Raw genomic sequence first — 27689 nt, 5'->3', positions numbered from 1 at the left:
TTTTGACAGATTGATTGTTGCTATGGTTAACAGCAGCGGCTGGCAAACTTTTTCTGTAAAGGTCCAGATAGTAAATATTTTAGGCTTTGTGGGCTGTGTGATGTCTGTTGCAACTCTGCAACTCTGTCATTGTAACAGGAAAGCAGCCATAGACAATATGTAAATGAATGGGTTTAGCTGTGTTGGCTGTGTTCCAATAAAACTTTATTTACAAAAAAAAAGAATCTGCTGCTAACTAGCTGGACAGGAACGTTATCAAGGACAGTGGGGCTGTGGCACAGAGTATGACGTTGAATTTGCTTATGCCTCTCCTGAAAAACATTTTGGATTATTTCTCTAAACTAGACCAGTAATATCAAGTCATTCCAAGATGACTGAACTCCTAGAGGCTGGGAGCTGTGAAGGAAGCAAAGATCAAATTCTAGAAGAGCCTGGCTTTGGTCCTGACTATGCCACTTACCAGCTATCACCTTGGGCTAGTCATATCACTTCCCTGAGCCTCTGTTTTTCCCTTCCATAATATGTGGACAATAATGTTTGCTTTTCAGACCTCTGAGGATTTGTATGGAGACAAAATGAAGTGACATACATGCAAGCTATTGCTAAATTATACCAATGGTAGTTATTAATATTACCAGTGATTTGCTGTGGGGTCAGAAAAAAAATTAGTGAGCCTTATTGGGTCTCAGATTTTTCTTATGAGAAAGAGGAAAAGATCACTAACAACCTCTCTGCTGTTTGTGAGAGAAAAAAATAATTGCCTCAAACCCCTAGGAAGGTGGTGTTGTTTGAGCACTCTCTGATGAATTTCTGGGCACTGCTCATGGGCTACGTGTCTCTCTGGAGCCTCACACTCATTAAACTTAAGGTAGAGGCCCTCAGGGAATAGACTTGGTAAATGAAGAGGGCCAACCCTGTGCCAGGAGCCCCACCAGACCTCATGCACCAAAAGGATCTCCATCTCCAGGTATCATTCTCTGTGCGTCCTCGACTACCAATCATTGGTTTCCTGTTCAGCCCCTGGGACAATCTAAAATGAGGCAATTCTCGTAAACTGATACAGCCAGTATGGAGAACACATGAAGGTTCCTCAAAAAAACAAAAATAGAACGACCATGTGACCCAGCAATCCCACTGCTGGGCATATACCCTGAGAAAAACATAATTCAAAAAGAGTCATGTACCACAATGTTCACTACAGCACTGTTTACAATAGCCAGGACATGGAAGCAACCTAAGTGTCCATTGACAGATGAATGGATAAAGAAGATGTGGCATATATACAATGGAATATTACTAAGCCATAAAAAGAAACGAAATTGAGTTATTTGTAGTGAGGTGGATGGACCTAGAGACTGTCATATAGAGTGAAGTAAGTCAGAAAGAGAAAGACAAATACCGTACGCTAATACATATATATGGAATCTAAAAAAAAAAAAAAAAGGTTCTGTAGAACCTAGAGGTGGGACAGGAATAAAGACGCAGACGTAGAGAATGGACCTGAGGACAAGGGGAGGAGGAAGGGTAAGCTGGGACGAAGTGAGAGAGTGGCATGGACTTATATACACTACCAAACATAAAATAGCTAGTGGGAAGCAGTCGCATAGCACAGGGAGATCAGCTCGGTGCTTTGTGTCCACCTAGAGGGGTGGGATAGGGAGGGTGGGAGGGAGATGCAAGAGGGAGGAGATACGGGGATATATTATACGTATAGCTGATTCACTCTGTTATACAGCAGAAACTAACACACCATTATAAAGCAATTATACTCCAATAAAGATATTTTTAAAAAATAAAATAAGGCAATTCTCACAGGCCCAGGTGGAAAGACCAGGTAAGAGCTCATCCAGAAGGTTTCAGAGGAAGGAGAGATCCAAAGGTCCAACAGGACGGTCTGAGAACACCCACCCCTTGAGCTGGTTGGATGCAGCCAACAGCACAGGGAAGGAAAGTCACTCCCGGGGGTCTCTGGAAGCTGGATTCAGGGGGAGATTGTCCCTGCTTCTCCACAGGTCACTGTGCTCACAGATGACCCCCACCTCTTCTCCTGTGCTTCCCTTCTCCCAAGTTACCCTCGAGCCCCCATTTAGAATTAATAACAAGCACTGAATGCAGGTGTTCTTTGGTTAACAATAAGGTTAGTCCCAATGAACCCAGCGTAAGTTGAAAATATCATTAGTTGAAAATGCATTTAATACACCCTGGTGACGCAGTGGTTGAGAGTCCGCCTGCCGATGCAGGGGACGTGGGTTCGTGCCCCGGTCCAGGAAGATCCCACATGCCGCGGAGCGGCTGGGCCCGTGAGCCGTGGCCGCTGAGCCTGCGCGTCCGGAGCCTGTGCCCCGCAACGGGAGAGGCCACAATAGTGAGAGGCCCGCGCACCGCAAAAAAAAAAAAAAAATACACCCATCCTACTGAGCATCATAGCTTAGCCCCGCCTTCCTTAAATGTGCTCAGAACATCAGCCTACATTTGGGCAAAGTCATCTAACACAAAGCCTATTTTATAATAAAGTGTTGAATAGCTCATGTAATGTATTGAACACTGTACTGCAAGCGAAAACCTGAATGGTCGTCTGGGTACAGAATTGTTTTAAGTGTATCGGTTGTTTTGTGATTGCTGCCACTGCCCAGAATCAGGAGAAAGTATCTTACAGCACATTACTAGCCTGGGAAAAGATCAAAATTCAGAACTCAAAGCATGGTTTCTGCCGAATGTGTATTGCTCTTGCACCATCATAAAGTTCAAAAATCTTAAGTCAAATCATCGTAAGTCAGGGACCGTCAGTATTACTCTCTGCCAAACGCTGACAAGAGCTTCAAAGGCATCATCTTATTTAATCCTCACGGCAACCCTAAGGGTAGGTACTATTATCGCCCCTTTGCAGAAGACAAAACTGAATGAGGTTAAATCACTTGCCCAGGGTTACAAAACGAGTAAGGGCTGGCACTGGGATTCAAATCCAGATCTGGCCAATCCCAAGGCCCATGTTCTTAACTGCTAGGCAATAATGCTTCCCAGAAACAAGCCACCAGCCCCAGGCTCCAGCAGTGGACTAAAGAAACCCTTCTGAAAGGCAATGAAAGGTTCGCCATTTGGGAGTGCATTTGCAATAGTTGGGGGTGGGTTAGGGAAGAATGGTGTAGAATCTCTCTGTCCCCCAGCTCTTGTAGGCCACTTAGATGTCCGCCATTACTCCGTGGAGCTTGATTCTTGAGGCCCGACATTCAAAGTCTGCATGTCCTCCTGGGCTCTAGGCCTCTGCACCCATATGTTGTCCCCTGACATCCCATCAGTGAGGCAACCCCTAGGCTTGGTTTTTAAGTTCAATACTTCTCTTCCACTCACTTATATAAAAATGTATTAAAAAAAAAAAAGCTAGTTCAATCAACTGCTAATTGCTGTTCTTTGGACACATATACAAACCAGGAAAATCCCATAAGGAAGACAGCGAATTTTCCTCCTGTGCAAGGTAGGAGACCCTCCCATGGCCAGGGTTCTCTCTGACATCTTTTCATCCAGGCTAGAAGGAGAATGTCTAGTTCTCAGGGGCTTTCCCCTTCAGCAAATCCTCTACCTTCATGACAATCCCCTCATCAGCCCTCCCAAGTCACTTTCAGATGTTCCCACCAAATGTGTGGTCACTTTCTGAATCAGCCTCAACACAGAATCTTACAAATGGGGACCAGGACCCCCCTCACCTCTGTCATTCTCCACCAGCATCCAATTCACGCAAGAGCTGGATCCATTCGGGTTGCTAGCCAGAGTGTTTCAAACTCTAACCAGAATAGGAATCAACTGTGAATCTTGTTAAAATGCAGATCTGATTCAGTAGGAGGGCTGGGAGGAACCAGATTCTGCGTTTCTAAGGAGCACCCTGTGATGCTACAGGTGTGCCATCTCTGTTTGGTAACCAGGTGCTAAAGATCAGTGACCACAGCTTGTGAATATCTGTGCCATCTGGCCGGGAGGGGAAAAAAAATGAAGCAAGAGAAAACCAGGCAGGGTCCCTTTGAGAACCACAAATTTTCTTCTCCCCCAAAAAGGAAATGTAGGAAAGTCCAGCAAGGCTGCGAGTTCTCTGCATGAAAACCAAGTCAGAGACTGCACACTAATTTTTATTGGAGGTTTCATGGCTCTGGATTCCAAATTGTTTTAACCCAAAGTTGCTTTAAGATAGGCGCTGTTGGTGACTGTAAAGGAGAAGCAATAACTTAAATATCCCTCATTAGGGGACTTCTTAAAAGAGACGTTCATGAAATATCTTTTGGGGGGAAAAATGGGCAGCATTTAATCACTGACATTGAAAGATCTCCAAAATAGGTTGTTTAAAAAGAAAAACAAGATGCAGGACAATGTTTATAGTTTGCTACCATTTGTATCTTTTAAAAGAGAAAGGAGGGTATATACGTACACGTATTGCTCATGTAAGCAATGACTAACAACAGAAAAATACACAGGAAACTGGTAGCTTCTGAGGAAGAGAGGTGAGTGACTGGGGAATCAGAAGGGGCAGGAAGGGAGGACTTATTTTCACTGTAGTCCCTTCTGAATTTTGTGCCATAGAAACACAGTTCCACTCAAAAACAAAAACTAAAATTGAAAGACAATCCCCTTGTTCTTATTTCTGTACCTCCATCCACCCAAAAATTCAATGAAATTGATTCACTCAACATTTTCATGTACCCTCTTGGTGAGTCCCCAGCTGAGTTAGTTCTCAGAACAAGGATCAGAGTAGCATTGCCTTGTGTCATTGCTGGGGAGACCGCGAAAGGTGTGTGCTCAGGGTCTGGATGCTCTGGGGGTCCTGATTTCCCTTCTGGAAACCAAGAGACCTGCCACTGAGGTCAAGAACTGACAGTCTGAGTCCTCTGCAGGTGGCCTGGCTCACCCTCGGAGGCTGGGTGAACGGTGAGAGTTTAGGATCCTCCTATAATTGGATGGCTGAGCTAGAATCTGTGACTGGAAACCAGGTGGGAGAACAATTACTTCCTTTAAAAAGTCTTCTTGTACGGACCTCATACTATACTTAGGACATGTTCTGTTCTCCCGAGTTATTTCTGGTTTAGACATCTGATTTAGGCTGGCTGAACTATTGGGTCTCACTGTTCTTCTCTGGTTACCCTATATGATCTCTTGATTCTCATTAAGTAATTTCCCTAGCTCGTGTTATTTACCTTCTTTCCTGAGGCTATGATTCCCTCCGATGAAGAGGGGGTTATGCCAGTTGCTCTCCCTGGAGCCATCCAGCTTCCAATATCAGTTCATCCATTTGGGACCTCAGGCAGGTTACTCACCTCTCAAATGAGGTCAGGATGGAGGGGAACACCTAGCCTGGAGAATAGCACAGAGCAGAGGCTCAACAAATATTTGTTTCCTCCATCATAATATTTCTTCCTCCCTCCACCATCACCCAGGATTATTATAAGCACCTCATTCTTTTCAAAGCACCTCTGTTTTTACCATCTCTGAACCCCAAAAGCCCAGCCAAGACTTGTCCTTTGCACTTTGCGGATGAGCACGTAGGACCCAGCTTTCTCCAAGTGACTTGCCAGTGTCACATCACCAAGTGTGGAACTGGAACCATACCCCCATCGAGGAGCTCCCGGGAGAACTCCCTGAGCGCCACTCCTCAGGGAATTAGGTTCTCAGTCCTGCGGCTCCTTCCTGTTTCTCCCCGTCGGTACATTCAAATCCACAAGTATTTCAGCTCCCACAATGTGCTGGGTTACAGGCAACTTTTTTTTAATGTCCAGATCTTTTGTACATGGAAAGGATTATGTAAAACCGTTTATTAATTGATTATATCTTAATCTGTAAATTTATTTTTTGTGGATTTGTGATCTTTACTGGTTGATAAGTCTAAAAAGTTGACCACCAACTGGAGTCACACAGTCTCCAAACACTGTGTGACTAAAGTAAGCTGGTACCTAAACTCTTTGGTGGATTAACATCATAATAATAATAAAATTGAATGAGCATCTACATTGTCCTATGGTGAGAAATTGGCCTCACGGAATTGGGACCCTGAGATTCTCACTTTTTTTCCACTCTTTATTTTTCAAGTATTTTTCTACTGAGTTGTAAATTTGGAACTTAGTTTTTCTTAGGTCATTAAATGCAATTTCTAGTTTTTCTTAGGCTGTTAAATGCAATTTCTAAATATAATAAATTTAATTATATATCTAGTAATGTTTGTTAAAATTTAAAACAATCGGGGCTTCCCTGGTGGCGCGGTGGTTAAGAATTCTCCTGCCAATGCAGGGGACACGGGTTCGAGCCCTGGTCCGGGAAGATCCCACATGCCACAGAGCAACTAAGCCCGTGTGCCACAACTACTGAGACCACACACCACAACTACCGAAGCCCGTGTGCCTAGAGCCTGTGCTCCACATGAGAAGCCACCACAATGAGAAGCCCGCGCACCGCAATGAATAGTAGGACCCGCTCGCCGCAACTAGAGAAAACCTGTGCTCAGCAACAAAGACCCAACACTGCCAATGGTAAATAAATTATTTAATTAAAAAAAATTTTAAATAATCACACTTGATCTTTGGTTAATGCTTCCTTTGCCCAAAAATCTAACAGATTAAATTCCCCCAAATAACTTAAGTGCTGTTTAAAATCAAATTCTCTTAAATAATTCAAAGTAAAGTCACAAAAAAAAAACTCTATAGGAGCAAATTCTCCTAAACATTTAAACACTATTTATACAACATGATTGATTAAATGCTCTTAAACTTTTTAAACTACAATCACAAATTTAATGTACCTGATTTCCAAGCCCTTCAAGTACCTTCATAAACATTTAAACAACTCCTGAAAATTACTAAATCAAATGTTTATTTTTGGTAAATCAAATGCTCTTCTGCATTTTAGCAGAGTCTAATCGAACATAGATTTAGTTAATTCAGTTTAGCTAATCATTCTCCATATTTCAAGTCTAATTAACTAGATACTCTTAATTGTTTCAAGCACCTTAAATGGTATGCAGATGCAATATGTATATATTCAAATATGTATTCAAGTTCATATTAAATAGTATAATTGTCACATAAACTTGTCATCTTACAAATAGATCCTACACACAATTATCAATGCAGGGTGCAAAGCATGCACCCATCTGAAAAGGTTCATCCTGAGGCTCCCACAGCAACTGGAGTTACAAATGATTGCCCAAGATTCAAGATGAGCGTTGTGGAGCCAGTGATTTGGGCTACGGCTTCAAGACTGGAAGAGGGGAACATGGGTCTTCCTCCCTCGAGTGTTCAGCACATCCTTCATGTTAACCAGCTCCTGTAGTCAGGTTCTGCTGCTATAACAAGGTACCACAGGCCCCAGCTTCCAGTGGTATTGAGTTTCACAACCCAGTGCATCATCTTTCAATTCTACTCTTACCTAATTCTTTTTTTTTTTTTAACATTTTAGTTTAAAAGAATTTAGACTTACAGAGGAGATATAAACTTAGTACAGAGAGTTCCTGTCTACCCTTCATCCATCTTTCTCTACATGACCACAGTACAACTGTTGAAAATCAGAAATTAAGATTGGTGCAATAGGGTTAACTAAACTATAGGTTTTATTTAGATTTCATCAGTTTTTCCACTAATGTCCCTTTTCGTTGTTGTTCCAGTCTCTAAATCCAGGATACCACATTGTATTGAGCTGTTAAATTTTCTTAGCCTCCTCCAATCTGCGACAGTTTCTCGGTCATTCTTGTCATTCTTGCTGTTGACAGTTTTGAGGCATACTGGTCAAGCATTTTGTGGAATGCTTCCCGATTTGGGTTTGTCTGATGTTTTCTCATGATTAGGTTGAAGCTATGGATTTCTTACCCAATTCTTATAAACATTCTCCAATGTTTGTCACCTGATTTGGGCAAGTGGAATTCCAAACTCACCCACCTGGGTAGTAACTACCCTTTTTGCAGCCTGATTTGCCTTGATAAGACTCTGTATGTTCTATTTTTTTTTTTTTTGGCCATGCCACGTGGCATGCGGGATCTCAGTTCCCTAACGAGGGATCAAACCCATACCCCCAGCAGTGGAAGTGCAGAGTCTTAACCACTGGACCGCCAGGGAAGTCTATTGAGGGCCAACATTGTGCCAGTCCCTGGAGATACAGAAATGAACAGAATTGACAAAAATGCCTGGCTTCACGGTTCGTGCATCCTAATGTCAGGGCAGAGATCATAAACTAATCAGTCACGTGTATATAGCATGTTAGGAGAGAATCAGTCCTACGAGGAAAAAAAGATCAAACCGAGAAGAGGAATAGTGAGTGCTGGAGTAGGAGAGAGTTTCCTTTAAATAGGGTGCTTAGCAAGGGCTGCACAAGCAGGTGACATCTGAGCCACAGCTTAAAGGAATAGAGAGAAGGAGCCATGTGGCAGCTAACTGAAGCAAAGCGAGGGTAGGGGCCAGTGAGCACAGAGGTCCTGACTCATGCCTGGCGTGTCCTAAGAGGAGTAAGGAGAGACGTGTAGCTAGAGCGGGGTTAGGGAGAGTGGGGAGAGGAGGAGAAGAGGCCAGAGAGGTGAAGAGGGTGTCAGAGTAGTGGTAAGCCTAGCAGAGTGGGCTTTGAGGGCCACCGCGAGGGTTCTGACTTTCAGGTGTTAACAGAATCACCCTGGCTGCTCCTCATGAGAAAGAAACAAGACACCAGCTAAGACCAGTTGCAAAATAACCCAAGCAAGATAGGATGGTGCCTCTCAGAAAAGGGGGGGAAGTCAGTATACCTTTTGAAGGTAGAGCCAAAATGATTTGCTGAGGGATTCGATGAGGGGTCGTGGGGGAAAAAGGTCAAAAATGGCTAGAAGGTTTTGGCCAAAACAACTGAAAGGATTGAGTTGACATTACCTGAGTGGGAAGACTTTCTTATCTAATTATAGTTAATTTATATTCATTCATTGACATGAGGCACTGTGATAGATATCAGGGTACAAATTATTGAGATATTAAGTAACTCTCCTCCTACTAGGAGTAAAAAGATGCAATAGGAAAGATGGATGGGCATTTTTTTAAATTTTTATTGGAGTATAGTTGATTTACAATATTGTGTTAGTTTCTGATGTATAACAAAGGAGAATCAGTTATATATATGTGTATATATATATATATATATATCCCCACTCTTTTTTAGATTCTTTTCCCGTATAGGTCATTGCAGAGTATTGAGTAGAGTTCCCTGTGCTATACAGTAGGTCCTTATTAGTTATCTATTTTATATATAGTAGTGTGTATATGTCAATCCCAATCTTGCAATTTATCCCTCCCTTTCCCTTTCCCCCCGGTAACCATAAGTTTGTTTTCTACATCTATGACTCTATTTCTGTTTTGTAAGTAAGTTCATTTGTATCATTTTCTTTTAGATTCCACATATAAGCGATATCATATAGTATTTGTCCTTCTCTGACTTACTTCACTTGGTATGATAATCTCTAGGTCCATCCATGTTGCTACAAAAGGCATTATTTCATTCTTTTTTATGGCTGAGTAATATTGGATGGGCTTTATGTTAAAATATGGTGCTATTAATTCAACTAAAGGAGTATTTGTGAAATTCAGGGGAGAGAGGAAGGGAACAGACCTCTAAGCTGGATTTGGAGAGACCCAAGGACATTCCAAGAAGAAAATGTTGAATTTGTGAAGACATAGACATTTGCAATAACATTGTAGGTTTGTAGAAGTAAGTTTTTCAGAATTGCTAGAGGGTAAACTGAGAGCAGAGGAGCATGGAGGTGTTTCAAAGAGAACATCTAGCAGATTAAAGAATTTAGACATTATCCTAAGAGAGACAGGGAACACTTAGCACGCAAGCATGATTGTGACATCATGGGATTGCTGTGGGATCTGGAGAACAATCTACCACTCAGAGATACACGTGCCTTTTCACTTGTAGTAGATGTTAAAGGCTACCTCTTCGATGAGAATGTTATTATTTCTCCATTCTTGTTTCTCCTCCTCTTCTTCACTGTCATGCGAGAAACACACCAGTTCAATGGCCTGGGGTCAGAAGCACACCACAGTGAAGGGATTCATCCTGCTGGGCCTCACAAACAGCGCAGACCAAAAACAACTCAACTCCTCTTTGCCGTCTTCCTGCTGATCTACTCTGTGACTCTGGTGGGCAACCTGGGCCTGATAGATGTGATCCACGCCAGCGCCACCCTCCACACCCCCATGTACTTCCTCCTGGGTGTGCTTTCCTTCCTTGACATCTGCAGTGCCTCCGTGTTCACTCCCAGGCTGCTGATCAACTTCGTCACCACTGACCAGTCCATCTCCTTCGTGGGCTGTGTGGTCCAGACGGCCCTCATGATCCTCCATGGCACAAGGGAGTGTCTGCTTCTGGCCATGATGGCCTATGACCGATTCGTGGCCATCTGCCCCCCCCTCCTCTACCACACCATCATGTCCAAGCATTTGTGTGTCCGGCTGGGGCGTCCTATGCTGCTGGGGTGTTCATTTCAGCTGTTCAGACAGGGAATGCCTTCATCTTGCCCTACTGTGGTCCCAATATCATTGATCACTACTTCTGTGACATCCCCCCGCCATGCTCCAACTGGCCTGCTCAGAGACAACCATGGCCAATGTCATCTTGCTCATCTTTTCTGCCTTGGTCACTGTCCCCACAATCTCAGTCATCTTGGTCTCGAATGCGTACATCCTGGCCACAATCTGTAGGATGAGGTCCTTGGAGGCCCAGCGCAAGGCCCTCTCCACCTGTGCCTCCCGCCTCACTGCCCTCTCCCTTTTCTATGGGTCTGTATTCCTTGTATATGTCCAACCCAACCCTGAAACTGCCTCAGCCTGTAACAAGATCCTCTCTGTGTTCTACACCATTGTGTTCCCCATGCTGAACCCACTGGTCTACAGCCTAAAGAATAAAGATGTCAAGGCCTCTGCACAAGTTAGGGTTCTTAAGCTAAGCAGAAAAGTAATTTGTTAGAAAAGTATCTGGTAGCCATAAGATAGAAGAGAAGCCTAGAGAACCCCGCCAGGACAAGAACCAAGAGAGGCAAGGCACAGCTAAGAGCCTGCCACAAGAGTAGTCTGTGCAGGATAGCACCATAGGAAGCATCACCTCTGGGCACTCTCCATGGCTGCAGCTAGCACTGCTGTCCCAAGCTTTCAACACAACTCAGCTGCGGGACACAGCCACCTGCACTAGCCACCACACCTCCCTCTAGAGCATCCAACTGTGTATCATCTCTAACTGATCCTAGACCTTCCCATCATTCCCTGAAGCTCAAGTCCTAAGCAGGAGCATTCACCTGTCTGGCAACGTAGCTATTCTACATCTCTTGATATATTAACTACATCTAGCATGGATATCTTACATCCACTGAGCTCCTACATGCACATTTCTGTTGTACAAAGCCCTGGGAGGTGGAAATAGGACCTTCTTTCACTTCAGAAGTGGGAGCTAGATTCTATATTCTTCCTGTCTTGAGAGTTCCCACATGTAGCAAGGATCATTGAATGCCAAACAGTGAAAATGACATATTTCAACAGGAGAAACCTTCCCTGCAAGGCTCTACAGGGAATGTTGCCCGTCTGAATACATGATATTGGAGAAATAATGCATGTGGTGTTTGAGTATAGGAAGGAGACAGTAGTCACTCGACTTTGTGGGAGAGAGTGGAGGCTCCAATTAGCCAGGGCCCAAAAGGTGCTCTAAAGCAGTAATGAGCTATTATTTCTATGTAAATGGCCAATTAAACAAAATTAAAGGCTGAAAGACCATACAACTTTCTTCAATCAAAATCAAATTACCTTTACGTTTTTAGACAAAACCCTACTTGTATTGTAACAGAAATCAGTCTTACTAATTTAAGAGTGGGGAAAAGGAGGTGGAATTTATTGTGAAACCCAGATGTCAACTGATGTTCAGTATCTTTTGGGGATTCAAATAAAATTGGCTTGAACTCTGTTCCATGTATGGCAGTGTCCCCACATTCCTGCCAACCTGGGAATCCTAGGTAACAGGAGATGGGTTGTAAATGTGTTTTATGCTTTGCCTGGTTACCTCTAACTCTGAGTTCCTTAATCCACTGAATTACTTCAGTTTATGAATCAGCCAGGGAGGGCGAAAAAGCATGGGATTAAGAATGTGGATGGGGCTTCCCTGGTGGCGCGGTGGTTGAGAGTCCGCCTGCCGATGCAGGGGACACGGGTTCGTGCCCCGGTCCAGGAGGGTCCCACATGCCGCGGGGCCGCTGAGCCTGCGCGCACGGAGCCTGTGCTCCACAACGGGAGAGGCTACAACAATGAGAGGCCCGCATACCGAAAAAAAAAAAAAAAAAGAATGTGGATGATATAAATGGGGAAGAGGGAAAAACAAAACCTGACCATCTTAGATCCTGATGGGGAAGAAAAAAGGGGAGTATAGGCAGGTTGGGTTAAGGGCAATACAGCTGGGCTTGAGGCCTGTGAAGAAGACAAAGAAGCAGTTGCATCTCCGTCAGATAAATCATTCACCTGTAACTTCACAGATGTCAAAGTGAAACTTTTTCCTAGAAAACTAATTAATCCATGGCTGAACCTGTTGATCAATTCTTAGTGACGATATTGGAATCACCTCCCGGCTTTATGTACAGGTTTGAGGTCATTTTTCTTAACATACTGTACTAGGCTTCTCCAGAGAAGCAGAACCAACAGGATATATATGGATAGATAGATATAAGAGGAGATTTATTATAGGAATTGGCTCGTGCAGTTATGGAGGCTGAGATCCGCAATCTGCCGTCTGCAAGCTGGAGGACTAGGAAAGACAGTGCTGTAATTCAGTCTGAACAAAAGCCTAAAAACCAGGGGGCTATCGGTGTAAGTTGTGGTGAGATTCTGAAGCCTCGGGAACCAAGATCAGCAATAGCTGAGGGCAGGAGAAGATGGAGGTCCCACAGTTCAAATAAAAACAGCAAAGTCACCCTTCCTTGGCCTTCTTGTTTTATTCAGGCGCTCTACTGACTGGATGATGCCCACCCACATTGGTGAGGACCATCTTCTTTACTCAGCCTACCGATTCAAATGCTAATCTCTTCTGGAAACCCCTCACAGACACACTGAGAAATGTTTTACAACTATCTGTGCATCCTTTTGTCCAGCCAAGTTGACACATAAAATTAACCATCACACATGCTAAGGCTAGAGCAGGCTCCAGCCGGTCCCCTACCACCTCCGCAATACTCCATCTCAGACTCAGGAAGTTAGGAACTGCAGTCTTTTCATGAAAATAAGCCATTTGCTTAATGAGAAAGTTTTCTTTAAATAATAATTTCCCTTAGGGCCAAGGAGACGCAGAGGACCAAGAAATGGAGAAGGGGAGGTGCCAACCCCTCCTTCACTGCCCTGGTAAACTCAGACTCTGCTTTCTAACTTCACCAATTCCTGAGCACATGTTGCCAACAGCCCTAGACAACCTAGTCACAGACTAAGAAATGAACAGGTTCCCCAAAAATTGATAGGTGAGTAGCCTAAGAGGAACGGAGGGAAGACAAGGCAGAGGTGTGAGCGCAGGAGCAGCTGGTGACATGGCAAAGTTTCTCCAGAGAGACAACGCATCCAATTCCTTCAGCCCCCCCCCCCCACATACTGCCCTCTCCAAATGGAACCCAGCCCTCTCCTCCCCTCTCCCTTCACCTAAAACCATCTGGCATAGAACCCAATAGGAGTCATTGGAATGTTTGTTGGAAATTAAGTCAAAGTGTTACCTCTCTCAAGAGCATTTGAATTAAATTTTTATTTACACATCTTTAGAGCACCCAGAGCCCAGCCAGTACCTGAAGATCTAGAACTTTCCATTGGGTGGAAGTGAAGCCAAAGGTAGGGGCAGATCAAGCCACAGGTGCTAAAAGGAAGACCAGTCTGTGGTCCCAGAGAGGCAGCCAAAGCACTGGGCTACAATGGATCACAGTCCAAGCAAACAGTCAGTGTTGAATGAGTGTTTACTGTTACCAATGACTGGCTCCAGCACCTGAGAAAAATTGGTCAGCCTTGCTGGGCCTCAGGTCTGTCCTATGTAGAATAGAGATGATCCCTAAAATCTCCTGTTTACAGATGGAAAGGGGGGATAAATCGCTTTGAATCTCCTGGATGTTCATCTTGTTCTCAAGGCTCTCAAACTCATTTAAACTAACCCTAAAAGTCTCTGGGGGAGGGACATTGTAATGAAGTGGGGAGTCGGCCCTGGCACTGGGATCTTCGGTGGAAAACTCAAGCTCTCCAGTGGCTGATAACTTCACTCACCAAGCATAATGTCTCTCCAGACATCACTTCCAGAGACAACTTGGGGCAGGATGCAAGGAGCCAAAATTAGATAAGACAGGGGCCTTCCCTTGGAGAAAGAATCCAAGACAGTCTAAGGGCATCTCCAACTGGAGCTGGCCAGAGGAAACTAGTATCTCAAGGAGAGGGAGATGGACAGATATCCTTCAGAAGATTCATGGATCCCGCTAGGGTGTGGCCACCCTGCCTTCTCCACAGGATCCTGAATACTGTCCACACCCCCCACCAGTGTCATAGACCCCGTTTCATCCTTACCCTCTCCGGGACCTCAGAGAAACTGGCCAGTCCCAAGAAGCTGAGTTAGATGGGAAGCAAGCCTGGCTCATAGGCAGTGTGTGGATAAGCTCTGTAAAGATGAATTTGCTCCATGGAGGGGGTACCAGTCAATCTCAGACCCCATTCTTCTACTCTAAGATGCTCATAAAGTATGATGTTTGATAACTTGAGAGACTGAAGTTTCAAGGCCAGCCCTCCAGAGTCATTATCACCCAGAAAACTCTATGCCCAGGAAACACTGTGTCTGTATCTGAAGCAGGACCTCAGGGTCCGAACAGTGCAGGTTCCCTTGGGTGTTACTATTGCATCCAACAGACAGTTTGCTGTTCTACTCACATGCTCTTTGAAGCTCAAAACTGCAATTCTTTATAAAAATGACCCAATCACTCAATTTACAAAGTTGTCAGTACACAAGTGATGTGAGCAAAATTGGCAGGCTCTCAAACTGTGCCTTAGAAGACCAAAGCAAGAAGGAAGACCAGAGACAGACTTGAGGACTTATGGGCAGGATGGGATGTTTAAAATTTCTTAGTGGTTCCTATCTGACATCGCTGCCTTCATGCCTCTCCGCCTTCTGACTTCCACAGTCACAAGACTTGGGCTCAGTCATTCAGCCCGAATGTGGGTCGCTGCCCTGGCAGCCCCAGCACTGAGTCTCCACAGTGGAGCTCCTGGGGGAAGCCAGAGTTTTCACTCAGTGTGATCATCACAACCCATGGTTAAAGCCAACTCACTTGCCATGCTCACCCCTCATTTCCTCTTCCCCAGGCTTAGCTGTCACTGAGAAATCACATGTTCCTAAATACAACCCAGAGCTATTGGGTAATTAATCTACCTCCTTAGCCACCCAATCACTCTCCCAAATTTCCTTCTTTCTCTTTCCCAATGAACCAGAAATCCTGAGACAGAAGACTGTAGATTCATGAGAGCATAAGGTGAAACAGAAGCTATATGGGTCATGGAATCAGACAGGACTGGTGCCTGAATCTGGTTTTGCCATGTACAATCTAGCTTAATTTGTAAACGAGAAAGTTGTGTAAAGATTAAATACTTATATGGCAAAAGGCTTAGCATATAGCATGGTTTAGAGTAGATGATCACTTGATACCAGCTTCCCCACTTCTTCTAGGGTTATTCATTCTGAGCATTAAAAGGGCATTGGCTGCTGGTATCAGTGATGTGGTCATGCAAAATAGCATCTTCATCTTGCTCTTCTGTGGCTCCAGCATCGTCAGTACTTCTGCGACCTCCGCCTCTCTGCCTAACCTCCAACTTACCTGTGCTGACCTTGCCAAGGCTGAGGCCATCCTCTTCCGTTGTTCTGCTTACCCTCTCCATTGTCACTGTCATCCTAGTCATGACCAGAAGGATGCATCCCCTGAAAGCCCAAAGCAAAGCTCCCTCCCTCCGTGACTTTCATCTTACTGTCATCTCCCTCTTCAATGGCACCATCGTGTTCATACAGGCTCAGCCAAGCTCTCGAAGCCTCAAAACAATGGGCTAAACCCTGAGGTCCTGTAGCAGGACAGAGCCAAGACAAGTACTCAGATCTCGCAGAGCGCAGTAACTCTAAACCAAGGATGAGTCAAAGGCCAAATACCAGGAGAAGAACGATAAGATTTCAAAACCCAGGTCAAGATAAGAAAGACAGCATCATGAGTGAAATCAGGGTCAGACACAAAGTTAGACCAATAGGTGGTACCCTTGGGGACAAGACAAATATCAGATTCCTTGTCCTTAAGGCCATTGGAAGTCAAACCTAACCTGTGAGGAGCCAGACTCAGAAAGGGGTATTTCAGATCCCTCCAGACTCCTGCTTATGTACAAAATATGTTTGGAGTTAAGCTTCTTTTAAAGACCCATCGTCTCCTATTCTGGCACCTGACCTTGACCTCTCCTCCACAGCTCTATTGTCCCTGATAAGAGACAGTGGCCAAAGACAGCACTTCAGAGGCTGCAGTGAAGCGTACTCTGTTCCAGCACCTGTTTCCTCACCAGCCTCCTTTCTTCATTAGCTCTCCACTCCCAGGACCGCATACAAACACAAGCACATTTGTCACTGGGACGGTGCTGAATTATTCCCACAGAGTTACATTCCTACAAACTCTGCTCACCGTTGCTATCTGGCTGTGTATCTCGCTTCCCCAACTGAACTGCAGGCTCTCTGAAGCAGGAACCAAAGCTCATATTTCATTTCATCCCCCACTGAGCCTAGCGCAGTGCTGGGTAGTTAATCAGGGCACATTAATTAAGGCATATGTATTTATATATATTCCACCTCTTCCTCTTTGGATTTTAGATAGCAGAAGATAAAAAGAATACCAGTTGTTATTCTATAAGGCTCGGGACTTTATGAAACACTCTGCTCCCTGAAGGAGGCATTTGCCCAATAACGATCATTAATAGCTAATATTTACTGAACATATATTACGTGCCAAGAATTCTGGGAGGCACCACATACACACTATTTCATTTAACCCTCATAACAATTCTATGAGTAGATTATGCCTATTTCACATATGAGAAAATTGAGAGTCCAAGAAATCCAGGGTCAAATATAGTTCAATGGCAGATCCAGGTCCAGCTGATTCCAAAGCCTATGCTCTACTCAAATGTCTAAAACCCCTTGGGTTTTTGCAGAAAAGTATACAAGTTTACATTTCTACTGCTTCCAAAAAATTCAGAGAACTTCTTCCTATTTCCCACCAAGGCCCAGCTTTTCTGTTAATCCCATAGAGTCTTGACTCCTACCAGGAGTTTTCAGTTCCTACAGAGCACCTGAAGAGCCACTTGGAAGAGGAAAAAAGAAAAGGGACAGAAGGGGCAGGAAAAATTAGGAAATGAAAGGGCCCTTGGTGCCACTGCTCTGGCCCCACTCCTTTTGCCACAAAAGAAAGCCCCAATTTCCTAAGCCAGTTACCTCTCCATCATCCCCTTCCTGAGTTACATCCTAATGCTAGTGTAGAGTTTCTTTGTGAGTCACAACAAATAATGAAGCCACTTTTTCTTCCAAGGCAAGTCCACGCTGGTTTCAAGAGTGGACAAGCAGTGATTCACTGATTGAATCATAAATGGGGAGCTTGGAGAAGGAGTGACGTTGCTTAAAGTAGCATCTCTCCCCCAAATCAGAGAAGGGTCTATTGAACCAGGACCTCAATTTTTCCTTGTGCAAAAGGAAGTATTTAGAAAATATGATCTAAGGAAGGTCACTTCCAGTCCTGATATCCACATGAAATCTGAACTCACTTGGCAGTACCAATGAACCTTTGTATTGATAAAACATATACTGATGGGGTAACCTGCCTTACAGGTAATGTAACTCTGCTTTTCTTCTCAATTATCAGGTGGCCAAAACAGAAAGCAAAATGGCTCCCCCAAAAACAGGAAGCAAAATGCTCCCCAGTCACCCTGGGTAAAGAATGGATTGTCAATTGATAACTCTTTGAAACACCACCAGAAAACCTGTTTCTTGACCAAAGCTAAGTTTATTAGACTTACTATAATAAGAGAGAATACAGAATCTTAGTGGTTCTCAATAGGAGGAAATCAATGGAAAATATTTATAGATTTGGGGGGTCTGGATTCAAGTGGTTTAAGGTGGATCTTCCACATCAAGGAGCAGATCAGGACGCTGGACAAAGTCTGTGACATTATAGTTTAGGATTGACAGAAGGGGGAAGGGCCTGAAAGCAAATCTTGGTAAGTAAACTACTGTTTGTTGAGAAAATTCTTTACCCAAGTGAGTGATCTACAGTCTTAATAGGAGAGATGTTTGCCTAGAGAAGCAAACTATTTGTTCAGATAAATTGGCCTGCAGGAACTTCATGAAGCAAACAGTGAAGTTATTTATTGGTTTACAATCACATCTTCTTAGGCCTGAATTTCTGGGAACAATCAGCTAAGTCATGTTGCCAAATAGGAAGTCTCAGCTCTCAGTCCCAATAGATAAACTATGTGGATATAGATGATCTCCAAGCTCAAGTTCAATTTATTTTTTTAAACTACCATGAGACTCTATTCTGTTCCCATGGAAACAGAACTTCATCACCTCACTTCCTCCCACCAGTGACATTAAGCCTGGGCTCTAATGCTGTGTGTTTCTCCCATCTCACCCCACAAAGTGAGCAGAGATAGTTAATAGAGAAATAGTTTCAGCTGAAGAAGTGCTCATATCACTTGTCAATCAGGCTTGAAAGAATGGGGTTGTGTAGAACCTGCTACTAACAACCAGAACCTCCTCATGTTAAAGAAATGAATTGTCATAAATGAGTCATGGGGACGTCGTAATGCACAGCATGGTGACTATAGTTAATGACACTGTCTTGCATATTTGAAAGTTGCTGAGAGAGTAGATCTTAAACATTCTCATCACAAGAAAAAAATTGTAACTACGTATGGTGACAGATGTTAACTAGACATCGTGATCATTTCTCAGTATATACAAATATTAAATCATTATGTTGTACACCTAAAACTAATAGAATGTTGTATGTCAATTATATCTCAATAAAAAATGTTTTTAACTAAAAGTCAAAACAGTTTTAGAAAATTGCCTTAGGTCAATTAGCTAGATGCTGGCTCAGTAAGTGTGAAGAAAGGACTTCTCAGAGGAAACAGGAAGGAGCCTGGACCGAGAAGCATGGACCATCTGAATTAGGAGAGATGAGATAGAACTGGGGTTACAACCAAGAGAAGAAGTTTGCCCTGGAAGAAGATATCAAGCAGCTGAGGCTGCTGTATTAACAGACAACACCCAAATCTCATTGGCTCACAGCAGCAGAAAGTGTATTTCTCACCCGTGTTCACGTCTATCACGAGTCCGTAGTGAGTCTGCTCCTTTTCATTCCAAGATTCAGGCTCATGTAAGAGAAGTCCCTATATCCTGGACATGGCTGGTGTCACAGCAGAGGGAAGAGAGGGGATATGGGAGACCATGGGGTGGCTCCTGAGGCATGTATGCTCAGAGAGGGCACAAATCACGTCCATTCACACGCACGGGGCCACACCTAGTGATGCGGCCAAGCTTAATTTAAGTGAGGAAAGAGAATGGATAAGAATTCTTATCCGAGAGCTCCAGGGAGGAGCACTGACTCTTAGGCATCATAATAAAATCTAGCACAATGAAGGAGACACTGCATTCATAAGTAGAGGGCTGGCAGCATGAAGGGGGCATTTGCGGGGTAGATGCATCAGACGCCTTGTGCAGGTTGGGACGCAGCGCAAAGGTCAGAGGACTCAGCACTGTTTCACTGCGAGATTCAGCAGGTCTTCCCAAGTGAATAAACCCCCTCTTATCTGCAGGAAACTTGGGCAATCCCGTCGCTCACCTGCTGTGACTCTCTCCCAGATCTGTAGTCTAGGGACTGAATTTCTTTTACCCAAACAAGTCATTTGCTTAACAAGGCCTCTTGCTTTATGAGGTGATTTCCCCTGGGATTGTGGAAACCCAAGGTGCCAGAGTCCCCAAGGAGTGAGCCAGTGTCTTCCTTCCTGGCCTGGGAAAAGCAGTCTTTCTATACCCTGTTCTCACTGGACTTGGCCCTCCAGTGCCCATACCTGAGGGTGTCTGCCAAAGTTATTTATAACAGTGAAAAGTTGGAAAATACCTTATTGTCAACCCAGGGGGACAAGTAAATGATACCACACATACACAATAAAGAACATGCAGTGATTAAGTACAATTATGTAGACTATTACTTATTGATTGATATAGGGAAACGCCCATGGCATGAGTGAGAAAGTAAATGACGGAATAACTTATGTAGTATAACTCTGTTTGATTCTGTTTATGGAAAATCATGGTCATGATTGCATTGAGAAATTTATAACACGAACACTCACCAATGTCCATTTTCTGTGGTGGCAGGATGTTAGATGATGTTCTGCTCTCTTCTTGGTTCTTTTCTGTGTTGTTTAAATTTTTTACAACTAGCATGTGTTATTTTTACAAAGACAATAGAGCTATTTTGTAGGTGGGAAGAATTATGTTGTTTTTTTTTAGGTGGAGAGATGTAGTTTCAATACTGTTAAGTGAATAAAGCAAATATGATATAATCCCATTATTGTATATTTACAGCAAATATACATGCTTGTTTCCCAGGGACATTCTGAGGATCAAAGGAAATAACAATTGGGGAAGCCACATCTAGACCATCAAAGAGGGCACATATGTTGATGTCATTATCACTTTCACTCACTTCTTGTGAGACCTGGGGATTATGTGGACTTGTGCCCCTGTGCACATCTCGGCCTTTTGAGTCTCAGTAACCTGAAGACAGGCCCACCAGGGATGGGCACTGTAAATGAAGAGCATCTGTCCTGGCATTTGATGGAGAATCCCTGCTCCTCAGGGGTTCCCAGACAACCGTCCCCAAGACCTCTCCAGCATACCTTGGAGACAACCTGCAGTTCTAGGACTGCTCCTGGGAGGACCAGTCACGAATTCCCACTGGCACATTTCTTAACTCTAGGGGTCATGATGAAAAAACCAGACGAAACTTAAGACGGGAGTCTTCCCAGCTTTGTTACAACTGGTTGAGAAGTTCTCTTGAGAAAGCTGGTCAGGGGCAATTAATGAAAAGGGGAGAGGAACACCCCAAGAGGTCTGCAAAAACAAGGCTCATGGATGGATGGTCTCTGCTCAACCACAGGTAAGCAGGCTGAGAGGTGGAATCCTAATACCAGTAAGGGCTTAGATTCCTTTATCCTCCCTTTCTCATGAACCATGCTCACACCATTCAAATCTGATCAGCCCCTTCACCGAGGTGACTGGGAAAAAATTGGAGCTCAGAAGCAGTGCACAGTAAGGTTGAAATTAATTTCCTTAGGGTTTTACCCAGGGACCTCTTGGCTTTTTTTTATTTTTTTTAATATTTGGCTGCATCATGTCTTAATTGCGGCACGCGGGATCTACGTTAAGGCATGCAGGAATCTTTCCTTGTGGCGGGCAGGCTTCTCTCTAGTTGTGGCGCAAGGGTTCCAGAGCACGTGGGCTCTGTAGTTTGCAGCACGCAGGCTCTCTAGTTGAGGCACGTAAGCTCAGTAGGTGTGGTGTGCCGGCTTAGTTGCCCTGCGGCATGTGGGATCTTAGTTCCCTGACCAGAGATGGAACCAGCGTTCCCTGCATTGGAAAGCAGATTCTTTACCACTGGACCACCAGGGAAGTCCCAGGGGCCTCTTGGCTTTTACTGCTCACATTCTATCCTCACTCTTTTTTTTTTTTTGGTACGCGGGCCTCTCACTATTGTGGCCTCTCCCGTTGCGGAGCACAGGCTCCGGACGCGCAGGCTCAGCGGCCATGGCTCACGGGCCCAGCCGCTCCGCGGCATGTGGGATCTTCCCGGACCGGGGCACGAACCCATGTACCCTGCATCGGCAGGCGGACTCTCAACCACTGCGCCACCGGGAAAGCCCAAATGTTTATTTTTAAAAGGCAAGGAATAAATAGTACCTGGACTAACCCTGGGGGTCTGAAAACTCCAGTTTCTCCACCCATTCACTAAAGCTCTTTCTATCAAAAGAAATGTATTTATTGGGAATTCCCTGGTGGTCCAGTGGTTAGGACTCCTCGCTTTCACTGCTGAGGGCACCGGTTCAATCCCTGGTCAGGGAACTAAGATCCCACAAGCCGTGCAGCATGGCCAAAATTAAAAAAAAAAAAAATTTATGAAATTAGTTGAGACTCCAAACTACTGATCACTGTACTTTACACACAAATATCAAGCAATTAAAGTTATAGCCAAAAGTGGCAAGTTCCTGTGCCCAAGGCAAGAGCAGAGGTGTCAGAGAGAGAAGCGGAACCCATCCTTGGCTCTGTAAGGTATCCATGGGAACAGGAGATCTTCGGAAACTCTCAGGGACTTTCTCATCTTGAGATGACCTCCACCTTCATGAGCCACCCCTCTTCTGACCTTGATAAGTCTTCTCTTTTCTTTCATGTCACGACACTTCATTCTCATTCATGTACTCTCATTGTCATGGCAGCCCCTCATCAACATCTTAGCAGAGGAACTGGAGGGGGCTGTCCTTCTGCTTTCTCATCCAGGAATTTATTATTGTGAATCCAGGTCCTCCAGGGTTCAATCACACCCATTGTTTCAGCCAACTCACCCCTTAACTCTATCAGTGTGCTAGAGATGAGTGAGCCAAGGTCATGGAATTATTGACGAGACAGGCCAAGCAAAGCACCCCTGCCAGCTTCCCTCTGGTTTTCTCTGTGCTGAGGTCTTTAAGGACCACAATAACTAACATCTCTCCTCTCTATGCTAATTCTGAACCAATTAAGAGAGATGAGGTAGAAGCAACGCAGACAGAGAGCAAAATACCACCTGCATCACTGATGCAACTTGGTACTGCAGGACATGACTCATCCTTGTAAGTGGTCTTCTTAAAAATTAGACAATGACCTAGTTTTAAGGTCTACATTACAGAGAAATAGAGCAGAGCAGAACCTGTGCTTCCAAAGAGCAAAGCAGAGCTCCACGCATTCAGTGCCTTATCCCAAACCCATTGATCACAAAAGGCATCCCTCCTCCAGGAGAAGAGGGGGTCAGGTGTATTACACAATGGATATCCCTCTTTAAGAAAGGAAACACCATGAGCAGAGAGGAAGCAACCCCACTGGTGCTCTCCATAGGTAAAATCTGTACATACATTTTTATATTTCAAGAGGCCGAGCTGCCAATAGATACTGATAACACAAAGCCCTATTACCAGCTTTGATCAGACGCCACTTATTTCTAGCTATCCTGAGATACTCTGAAGAGGCCCTGCCTTACTCCTCCTTTGTTCCCAGCCTCATCCAGATGATACAGAATTCCAAACATTTAACAACCAGAACGCCATGGGCACCAATCAGAACAGATGCTCCAACAATCAGAACCTACACTCAACCAATCAGAACTGATGTCCAACCAACAACAGAAGGCCCCGGCCAGTATCCCATACAAGGGCTTCCCCTCAGAACAGCAGCCTTGGTTATCTGAAAACCCAAAAAGCGAGGATGCTTAGAGGCAAATTCTTGGGAGCATGACAACAGCTGAGAAAACTTACATAAACATGTGGGCTCCTCTGGGGAGGTTAGGTGTGTGAACACTCTGACCTGTGCTCTCTGGTGAAAGAGCTCACCTCCGGTTCAGAACCATGCCCTGCACTGGACCCCAATACCACAAATCTGGCATGTCCTACTGCCTTCAGTTATTTATAGCTAAAACACAAGACTTTGGTTCTTTGGTCATGGTTTTGTCGAACTGGAGTTTTCATATTTAATGTAGCTGCCTATTCTCCCATACAAATATTTTTCTTAGTTAGTGGTAAATAATAAATGACTTTGTTTTAATTTATTGTGTTTAATTTTCTCCCCTTGGATTATTAGCTCTGTCAATAGAGAGAGATCTGAAAGCCCAGTCTCAGGGATTTCCCTGGCAGTCCAGTGGTTAAGACTCTGCACTTCCACAGCTCCCCGGTCAGGGAAATAAGATCTCACATGCCATGTGGCACGGCCAAAAAAAAAAAAAGAAAGCCCAGTCTCCTGACAACTGCTCAGGAGGCCTGTACCAATAGCCAGGAGTGTCCCCAGCTGGGTGTATTAGTGTCCTAGGGCTGCTGTAACAAAGTACCACAAATTGTGTGCCTTAAAACAAGAAAAATACACTCCCTCGTATTTCTGGAGGCTGCAAGTTCAAAATTAAGGTGTTGGCAGAGATGTGCTCCCTCAGAAGCTTCAAGGGCTGGATCTTTCCTTGTCTCTTCTGGCTCCCAGAAGCCCCAGACATCCTTGGCTTGTGGCAGCATCACTCCAACCTCTGCTTCTGTCTTCACATGGCCACCTTGCATCTGTATCCGTGTCTTCACATGGCATTCTCCCGTATCATCTCCTGTATCTCCGTTTTCTTTTCTTATAAGAACACCAGTCATAGCGGATTGAGGGCTCACCCTAATCGAATATGATTCAACTTGATTACTTCTGCAAAGACCCTATTTACAAATAAGTAACATTCACAAGTACCAGGGGTTAGGACTTCAACAAATCTTCCTGAGAGATACAATTCAGCCTACAACACTGGGAGAAATCACTGCTCTACTTATATTAATGATGACATTAGGCCTGATTCCCGTGTCCCTGGCCTTGGGGACTAGTACTGTTGGAGCCTTTGCCCCCAAATAAATTACAAATTAACACTTTCATGTATTCCCTCTCTGGACCAACATACCGGCCTCCAACACTCACTAGTGATGCCATTTCTCCATGGAACAGGAAATTTGGGAAAGAGAAAATTATTATAACTATATAATAGACATATGATTGTTACTTGGACTGAGTTCTAATCCCACGTTTTTTATGTACTAGCTCTTTTACCTTGGACAAATTGATACTCTCAGTAAATATAAATGGACATAATGTTTTTTTATGTTCTATACATTTTTACAATTTATTTTATTGAAGTATTGTTGATTTACAATGTTGCGTTAATTTCTGCTATATAGCAAAGTGATTCAGTTATACATATATACACATTCTTTTTCATACTCTTTTCCATTATAGTTTATCACAGGATATTGAATATAGTTCCCTGTGCTATACAGTAGGACCTTGTTGATTATTCATAGTTTGCATCTGCTAAACCCAAACTCCCAATCCATCCCTCCCCTTGCCCTGTCCCCCTTGGCAACCATAAGTCTGTTCTCTGTGTCTGTGAGTCTGTTTCTGTTTCATAGATAAGTTCATTTGTCATATTTTAGATTCCACATATAAGTGATATCATATATTATCTGTCTGTCTCTGTCTGATTTACTTCACTTAGTGTGATAATCTCTAGGTCCATCCATGTTGCTGCAAATGGCATTATTTTGTTCTTTTTTATGACTAACATTCCATTGGATATATGTACCACATCTTCTTTATCCATTCCTCTGTCAATGGACATTTAGGTTGTTTCCATGTTTTGGCTATTGTGAATACTTAAATGGGCATAATATTTAAGTGAGAAAGTATTATGAAGTTTCAATAGCTGTTTAGGAAATGAGTTAGCACATGACTCACAGTAGGTGATCAATTCATGCCAGTGTCCCCTCCCCAGTTCCTCTAGCACTGCCCATACTGGGGGAATTAAAAGAGCTTCAGACACTGACCCCAGGGTCTGCCTCTAGGGTACAAGCATGTCTTACCTGGTGTCTCTGCAGTGACAGGGGCACCACAGCGAAGAACTGCACCCGCGTCACCTGGTTCCTCCTGCTGGGGCTCACACGGCAGGCAGGGCTCAGGGCATCCTCTTGGCACTCTTCCTGTTCATCTACTCAGTTACCCTCACAGGCAACCTGGCCATGATCACCCTGATCCACGCAGACCCGCAGCTCCGCACGCCCATGTACTTCTTGCTGAGTGTCCTCTCCTTCATAGACTCCTCCTTCTCCACGTTAAACACCCCCAGGCTGCTGCAGAGCTTCCTCGCCTCAAGCCAGTCCACCTCCTTTGCAGGCTGCCTGGTCCGGATGACCCTCATGACTCTCCACGGTACTGCTGGGTGTCTGCTCCTGGCCATTATGGCATATGACCGATTTGCTGCCATCTACCACCCTCTCCTCTACCACACCAGCATGTCCCAACGTCTGCGTGTCCAACTGGTGGCAGCCACCTATATGGCTTCTGTTGCCAATTCAGCTTTACTGACTGGGTACATCTTCAAGCCGCTCTACTGTGGCCCCAATATCATTAACCACTATGTCTGTGACATCCCCCTTGCTCTCCAACTTGCCTGTGCAGACGTTGCCAAGGCTGAGGCCATTGTCTTCTCATCTTCTGCCTTGATTATCCTCTTTGCCGTCACCATTATCCTGGTCTCCTATGCCTACAGCCTGGTGACTATCTGCAGGATGCGTTCCCTCAAGGCTCAGAGCAAAGCACTCTCCACCTGTGCCTCTCACCTCGCAGTCATCTGCCTCTTCTACGGCACCATCACCTTCATGTATGTTCAGCCAAGCTCTCACAGTTCCATGGAACAGAACAAGGTCGTGTCTGTCTTCTACACAGTGATCATCCCCATGCTGAACCCTCTGATCTACAGCCTGAGGGATAAAGATGTGAAGCCTGCTCTAAAGAGGGGATGCCTTGACATGCTGCCTTCCTAACAGAGAGTGGAACATTCTATCCTAAGCCATACCATGGTAGAGACAACATAAAACCTGAATAATATTAACACTTGGATAGAAGGAATTATGTGCCAGCACTATTTTAATTACCTTTCACATATCAATCCATTTAATCTTCACAACAAGAGGTTGAAATAAATACTATTATTGGCCCTAGGAATCTGAGGCACAGAGAGGCTGAGTAACTGGCCCAAGGTCACACAGCTAATAAGAAGCATAGTCAGAATTTGAATCCAGGCAGTCTGGCTCCAGAGACCATGTTCTCAACCAATACATTATATTGCCTTTTTCTGATAAGTGCACCTTACAAGCAGACAATGGGCACAGTTATTCCTAAATTCCATATGTCATAAGGAGGGGCTAGATAATGGAATTATAAGGTGGTATGGGCAGAATATGGACTTTGGCACACCTGAGTCATGCTGCCTCTGAGTGATTCTCTCTTTAGTTAACTGTGTGATGTCAAGTCAAGGTACACAACCCCCTGACCCTCAGTTTTCCCAACTGAAATGGGGCACTAACACCCATCTCAACTGGTTATTGTAAGGTTCCCATTAAGATAAAATGGGATTACGTGGGGTCTGGCACAAACAATTATTCAGACCATTGTGTTCTTTTCTTCCCTGGGGAAACCTCTCCATAAAACCAAATTCTTGTACATCAATGTCTTTTAAGTGTGAGACCGTATCAGATAAGCTAAAAGGTCCTACTGTATAGCACAGGGAACTATATTCAATATCTTATAATAAATCATAATGAAGAGGAATATGGAGAGGGCAGACAGCAGAAGCAAGAAGAACTACAATCCTGAAGCCTGCAGAATGAAAACCACAATCACAGAAAAATAGACAAAATGAAAAGGCAGAGGATAACGTCCCAGATGAAGGAACGAGACAAAATCCCAGAAAAACAACTAAATGAAGTGGAGATAGGCAGCCTCCATGAAAAGAATTCAGAATAATGATAGTGAAGATGATC

General features: G+C 44.2%; 2 protein-coding genes across 2 annotated transcripts; both read left to right on the top strand.

The window, feature by feature from the left end:
• Positions 1 to 9833: 9833 nt before the first annotated feature.
• Positions 9834 to 10950, top strand: LOC114887609 (olfactory receptor 476-like). The gene is given in 3 exon segments (XM_029209396.1): positions 9834 to 10437; positions 10440 to 10546; positions 10549 to 10950. Coding segments are annotated over 3 exon segments (1113 nt in total).
• A 14936-nt stretch (positions 10951 to 25886) lies between these two features.
• LOC114886500 (olfactory receptor 476-like) lies at positions 25887 to 26690 on the top strand. Its single transcript, XM_029207033.1, has one exon. The coding sequence runs from the start codon at positions 25887 to 25889 to the stop codon at positions 26688 to 26690; it is 804 nt and encodes a 267-aa protein (XP_029062866.1).
• Positions 26691 to 27689: the final 999 nt, after the last annotated feature.

The sequence above is a fragment of the Monodon monoceros genome, unplaced genomic scaffold (genome assembly GCF_005190385.1).
Source record: "Monodon monoceros isolate NGI ecotype Baffin Bay Population unplaced genomic scaffold, NGI_Narwhal_1 Super_Scaffold_7, whole genome shotgun sequence".
Lineage (NCBI taxonomy): Eukaryota > Metazoa > Chordata > Mammalia > Artiodactyla > Monodontidae > Monodon > Monodon monoceros.
This window is presented reverse-complemented; position numbering and strand designations above follow the sequence as displayed.

What these genes read in the sequence shown, in the direction of transcription:
- LOC114886500 (XM_029207033.1), top strand. Translation starts at nt 25,887, where the DNA reads ATGATCACCCTGATCCACGCAGACCCGCAGCTCCGCACGCCCATGTAC.